This window comes from Onychostoma macrolepis, chromosome 05 (genome assembly GCF_012432095.1).
Source record: "Onychostoma macrolepis isolate SWU-2019 chromosome 05, ASM1243209v1, whole genome shotgun sequence".
NCBI lineage: Eukaryota > Metazoa > Chordata > Actinopteri > Cypriniformes > Cyprinidae > Onychostoma > Onychostoma macrolepis.
This window is the reverse complement of record NC_081159.1, coordinates 28,818,288-28,824,287: the sequence shown is the minus strand read 5'-3', so window position 1 is coordinate 28,824,287 and position 6,000 is coordinate 28,818,288. Positions and strand designations below refer to the sequence as shown.

The 6,000-nt window shown below is 39.4% G+C and overlaps 1 protein-coding gene across 2 annotated transcripts; it reads left to right on the top strand.

Annotated features, from left to right (window-relative positions):
- The first annotated feature begins 2,559 nt into the window (after window positions 1-2,559).
- LOC131541272 (zona pellucida sperm-binding protein 3-like) lies at window positions 2,560-5,838 on the top strand. 2 transcript variants are annotated; one of them, XM_058776921.1, is made up of 8 exons: window positions 2,560-3,111; window positions 3,284-3,399; window positions 3,487-3,590; window positions 3,671-3,848; window positions 4,130-4,247; window positions 4,428-4,507; window positions 4,738-4,856; window positions 4,945-5,545. In XM_058776921.1, exons 1-8 carry the CDS (start codon window positions 2,740-2,742, stop codon window positions 5,112-5,114), a joined length of 1,257 nt encoding a protein of 418 aa, XP_058632904.1. In that variant the 5' UTR covers window positions 2,560-2,739; the 3' UTR covers window positions 5,115-5,545. The 2 variants fall into 2 exon arrangements, with proteins under 2 accessions (XP_058632904.1, XP_058632905.1); XM_058776922.1 differs by lacking the exon at window positions 4,945-5,545 and adding an exon at window positions 5,739-5,838 and having other exon boundaries at window positions 2,566-3,111.
- Window positions 5,839-6,000: the final 162 nt, after the last annotated feature.

The window sequence follows — 6,000 nt, the reverse complement described above, 5'->3', positions numbered from 1 at the left end:
CCAAGCACACCTCCGTTCGCGGCGAGGGATCGACAGCCATGGGCGGCTCTCCCAAGCCCGCCGTTCACGGGGAAATTGCAGCCACCGTTTGCGGCTCACCCAAGCCCGCCTGCAAAGAGTATGGCAAGCCCGCTGACGGAGGCTCAAGTGCCTGTAGGAATTTTGGTATGAGGAGTATGAGGGGATGTCGTACCGGCCAGTGCATGCCCCTCGCAAGTGCCAGCCAGTGCCTTCCCCTCACAAGTGTTCCCCAGTGTCTCCGCTGGTCCCGTCCAGCCCTCCTGCGTCTCCGCTGGTCCCGTCCAGCTCCGCGCTTCCAGAGCGCCCCCCAGTGCCTGCGCCACGAAGGCGCCTCCCTATCTCCGCGCTGCCCGAGCGCCGCCAAGAGTCCGCTATCCCTGATCGCCTGCCCAGTACCACCTTAAATTTCCACAAGAAAATTTTGGGGGGGTGGTAGTAGGGCTCCTGCCAGAGAGGCCGAGGCGAGGGCCGAGGTCTCGGAGGCAGACCCGCCATGGCCTCCAGAGTCCCCAGCCCCTAGGTCCACCCTGGAGGCCTCCAGAGTGCCCCTCCCCCCTCGGATTTTGTACGGCGCGAGATGCGCCTATTGGGAGGGGGAGGGGGAGGGGGAGGGGGGGGGTGTAATGTCAGACTGTGTCTCCGCGTCTCGTGTTTTCCCCTCCTCTCATGTCCTTATTTGGATTTCCTGTCCGTGTCCTAGTTTGTCTTCATTAGTTAATTCATCTCCAGCCCTGTGTCTTTAATTATCTCGTTTCCCCCAGTTTTCTTAAGTCCTGTGTTCCCTCGTCTAGAGGTCTAAGTGTTGTTGTGTTTATGGTAATGGTCAAAGTCTTCGTTCCCGAAGTTCCTGGTCTCAGCATCTCCCTGGTCAACAGCTACGTGACAAAACTAGTGGTGAGCAATAGGTATAACATAAATGCAAATATTACATCACTTATAGTAACTGAATTTAACTTTGTTGCTGTGTGCCTATACTGTTTTATTTGTCTACTATAAAAGTAGTAATACAAGTTTTTTTAGGTCATTACTTAATTGAAACATTCAAAGACAACATTCCATTAATTGTTGTTGCCAGATGCATTGTATACTACTGTATAAACTTATTTCATCAGCAGATTATGTGCTGGTAATTGTTGGTCTCTTTTTCCCCGCCAGCATGTTTGGTTGGTTCTGCTTGAGCCATTGGAGATTTTACTGTGTTGCTGCTTTATTAAATAACAGAAGTTGTTTAAAATGTGTGGCTTGTTGTCATATTGAGCCAGTTGTACTCTTCATTTACCTGTAACTTTCATGGATTCACAAGATGCAAATTATACAATTACAAATTTTTTGCAGTGTAATGGAAAAGTAATGTAACGAGTAGTGTAACTAATTACTGTTGGCTGGGAGTAATAAGTAAAGTAATAATAGTACTTTTTAAAGGAGTAACTAGTAATGAGTAATATATTACATTTTTTGAGTAAGGAGCTCAACACTGAATTTACATTTTTGGGTGAAATATGTTCTAATGTGGTTATAATTGGTCTTTTTTTTTTTTATAAACATTTTCAATAATTTAAAGATTTGTTTTGAAAAATGTTGTTTATACAGTGTACTTTAAGTACTTTTGTTAATATTTATACTTCTGTGATTATGGTATCTTTCCTTAATTATCTGAAATGTCTGCTAACAAATATTACGCTGCATAGCATATCTGTTTATATTGATGCTGAGCACGGAACGTCCTGAATGCTTTCATTCATATTTCGCTGTATATCCTGTGTTTTTATTAATAATTTGGGTGTATTTTACTGTTCATATCTGTGCGTTTTTCAAAATGAATTAATTTCGAGTCATATTCATCATTCACAGGCCTTTCAATTAGTTTGGGCATATGAGGACATAAATTAGGTTAAACTACTGCATGTCCGCCCATAGAAAATAAATAATTATAAAACATTACCAACTGATTACCAGCACACAACTATTGATCCGCGACGTTGCCAAGACGTCGCAGTTGCGAACTGGCAACGTCACAAAGTTACATCATGGAGACGTACACGCACCTTTCACTTTTCCGTTTGCCACACATCGCCACGACTTAACTTTGGTCACCAGATTACGTTGCAGTTATGTATTTTTGTTAGCTGGGCTAAAACTAACCATTGTTCTCGATAAGTTATTTTTAGGTTATTTTAAAAATAACCACCCTGCAACGTTCTGGGAACGTTATTTTATGGTTGTAAAAAAATAACCTAAAACTATAGGGAACGTTCTCTGTAAGTTATTTTTAGGTTATTTTAAAATAACCACCCTGCAACGTTCTGGGAACGTTATTTTATGGTTGTAAAAAAATAACCTAAAACTATAGGGAACGTTCTCTGTAAGTTATTTTTAGGTTATTTAATAATAACCACCATGCAACGTTCTGGGAACGTTATTTTATGGTTACAAAAAGAAAAAGAAAAAAAAAGAACGTTTCCTTAACGTTAGTATTTGGTTCCCAAAAATAACCAAACGGGAACCAAAAACTAACGTTAGGGGAACGTTCTGTGTTTGCTGGGAACAAGCTGAATTCACTGAATGAATTTTTAAATTCATAAATTCATAAGATTCGAGTCATTGGGACAACTCAAAGTCCCTATACAATTAGATTAAGAACAACTGCGTAATTGAATATAAACCTTAAAATGCGTCTAAATGAACTCTCCCACTTCCTGCTTCATGTGAACCACGACAATGCTAGAGAGTAAGCATATAGGGATAATTGTTCTATTAGGTATATGCGTTACAAGCGCCATTCGTAATTTAAAAGAACAGCCGATGATAGGGCCAGATTCTAGACAGTACAAAATCAAATCTTTACTGAATGAGGATCCTACAGATGATTTTACAGACGTGACCTCGAGCAGATCTGCACCTGTGCAGGTGCTTTGCACTGAGCAAAGCATGATTTTGCTCATCAGCGCGGACTTTCAATCCAACGGCCGTCGCGTCACTTCTGAAGAATTGAGCCTCGGTTGGTCTACCGAGAGCTGCAAAGCCTCTCAGTACAGTGATACTGAATATGTGATTAAAGCAGATTTACACCAGTGCGGCTCAGAGTTATCGGTAAGATTGTTTTTGCTCCGAGCGTTAGGTTTTCCGAAAGAAAAATAAATGGCCTAAATTAAATAGACTATTAGCTATGTTTATCAGTTTAGGTTATGTAAAGAAAATGACCACATATTCAGAACTGGGAAGACCATTTGTACCAAGTTTATCTATTTTCCTTAATTATTAGATTGATGGAGATCATTTGGTTTATTCAAACCGGTTGATCTACACCCCAATGCAAAACAGCTTTGGTATTGTTAGGACAAGCGGCATTTCTATTCCTATTGAATGTCACTACAAGAGGTTTGGACTTTTAACTATATGGTTACCATCATCTATACATTTAACCTGTTTACTTACTGTGTATTTGCTGCAACCTATACATCTCAGGATTCACTTCGTAAGCAGTATTGATGTGAAGCCTTCCTGGGAGCCACTTACATCTACTAAATCATCTGTGGAATTGATAAGTTTTTCCTTTCGTCTTATGAATGGTATGTTCAATATTACATAAAAGTTTTGTTTTACCTTATCTTTTTTTACTTTTTTTTTATTTTTTATTTTTATTTTTTAGATGATTGGAAGACTAAAAGGTCATCCTATGTGTACCACCTTGGGGAAGTGATGAATATCCAAGCTTCTTTCTTAATGGCTGGGCATTCTCCATTGAGATTAGTAATGGATAATTGTGTGGTCACCCTGGAGCCTAATGCTGCATCAGTGCCCCGCTACATGTTCGTTCAGAACCAAGGGTCAGTCAGTTACGGGACTTTTCCAGAGCTATGAAAACAAGACAATTATATCACAAGCAAATTTGCAAATATCCTTTGCCCAGAAACCATTCTTTTAAATAAAATCTTAAATGAACAGTTCATTTATTATATGTTAGGAGTTGTTGCATCTCTTTGTATTAAAATGAATTGCACATGTCTTACAGTATACCACTCTTGAGGTGGCTTAAAACATGTCACACTGATGATTAGTATGTGTACTTTAATGATAACAAATGGAATTTCTATCCCTTATGATGTAGATGTCTTGTTGACTCTAAAGTGCCAGATTCGAGTGCCCGTTTCATGCCCAGAAAACAAAATCATGTGCTTCAGATGCAGATGGATGCTTTCTGTTTCCATGAAGACCACCGGAATGCTGTGAGTCCTTTATAAACTAAAGCATTTCACTCTTTTGTTTTGTAGAACAGTGTATTGTAAGAAGTAAGCATTTTTCCTGTATACTTTCGTTGTAGCACTCGCCATTTGGAAGTTGATTTTCTATTTAAAAAAGGGTTGCTAAATGAACACATGTAAATTATTAAAATCTTTACTTTATAGATGTATATTACATGCCAGCTGAAAATTGTTGATCTGGAGATGAATATCATGAACAAGGCCTGTACATATTCTATAAACAGGTATGAGTGAAGTTTTTGTTGTGGTTTAAAAAACCAACAAAAAAAAAAACCTTTTTTAGTAATGCATTACTTTTTTATTTATTTTTTATTTTATTTTTTAACAACTATGTGTCCCTTAGGGTATAACAAATATTCCAAAGATAACTTGTTTGAAATGCATATATGCATTGGATTACACCTCTAATATTAATGTCTCCTGATTCATTAAGTTGACTTGTTGCTTTCTGAAGGTGGCTCAGTGTGGATGGTCGGGATGAGGTTTGTGAATGCTGTGAAAATACTTGTGATGTCATCAGCCAGAAACAAACTGGCATATGGAGTGGACTACCAAAGTGGTCAGTCAGCAGAGGTAAGCTTTTATCTAGGCCACATCATGCCAACAAATGGCAATACCCTGTGTTTCCATGGTTTTCTGCTAAGACCATCACAACTTTCAGGAAGTAGAGGAGGACATAGTCTCAGCCTTAGACGTCACACCCACGGACCGTTGGCTGAACGTCTGATGCATATGGCACACAAAATTGGAAACACTTCAGGAGTTTTGAAGTCGTCATCGGATTGGTTGAATAATTATACAGGATTTCCGGGTGTGTGTCGCGTTCTTTAACATTCTGTCTGGAAACAAAGATGCCGTGATGCCAAACCCTCTCATGGAAGAAGAAAGCCATCGTGTTCACAACTGTGACAATGAGCGCTTGTCAGGATCAAGTAAGATGTTTAGTTTAGTCAAGATATGTAAAGTTTGTGGCATACTCTTTAAAATACGTCTGAGTTTTACTCCGGTCTGCTATTGTGGGGACATTTCCACGGCCCTAAACATGACGTGGCACCAAATTAAACCTGATTTAAGGTTTAATTAACAAATTAAACCTTGCTTTACCTGTCAAATGGACACTTGGGCATTCCTTGGACATTGAAAACGGCTAAGGTTTCCAGACCTGCCATCAGTCTGAAGGTCTGGATACGCGAGACTAAGGAAGACACACCTCTTCCTCATATACTTTGCTTATCCACAACCATAAACCTTGGAAAGTACTACAACCCCCAAAAAAAACACACACACTTTATTTTCTACATTTAACCTCTGCTCCTTGCTACATTGTATACTATGAATATTGTTGGCACCATGGCAAATTGTTTGTGATGTTCCTTATTTTTAAATTGCTTTGGGATAGAAGGATCTGGTAAATTACTAAATGTAAAGTAGCCTAAGTCTCTCTTTGTTTTTCAGATACAACAGAGTCCAACACTGTGATGCTTGGTCCCATAACAGTTCTTGGCTAAATTCTTGTGCAATTCATGAAAAATAAAAACTATTGTTTGTCAGTCTATTTGCACTGTTTTAATCTAACATTTAAACACTTAATTTGGAGGTGTTATACTAGAAGTGTCTAATACCAGCTGTCTGAATTAGGCCTTTCTGGTAATTTGGGCTGGTTGGGATGCAACCCACAGTATGAGCGTTCCCTGGAAGTTTGGGAACACCATGAATG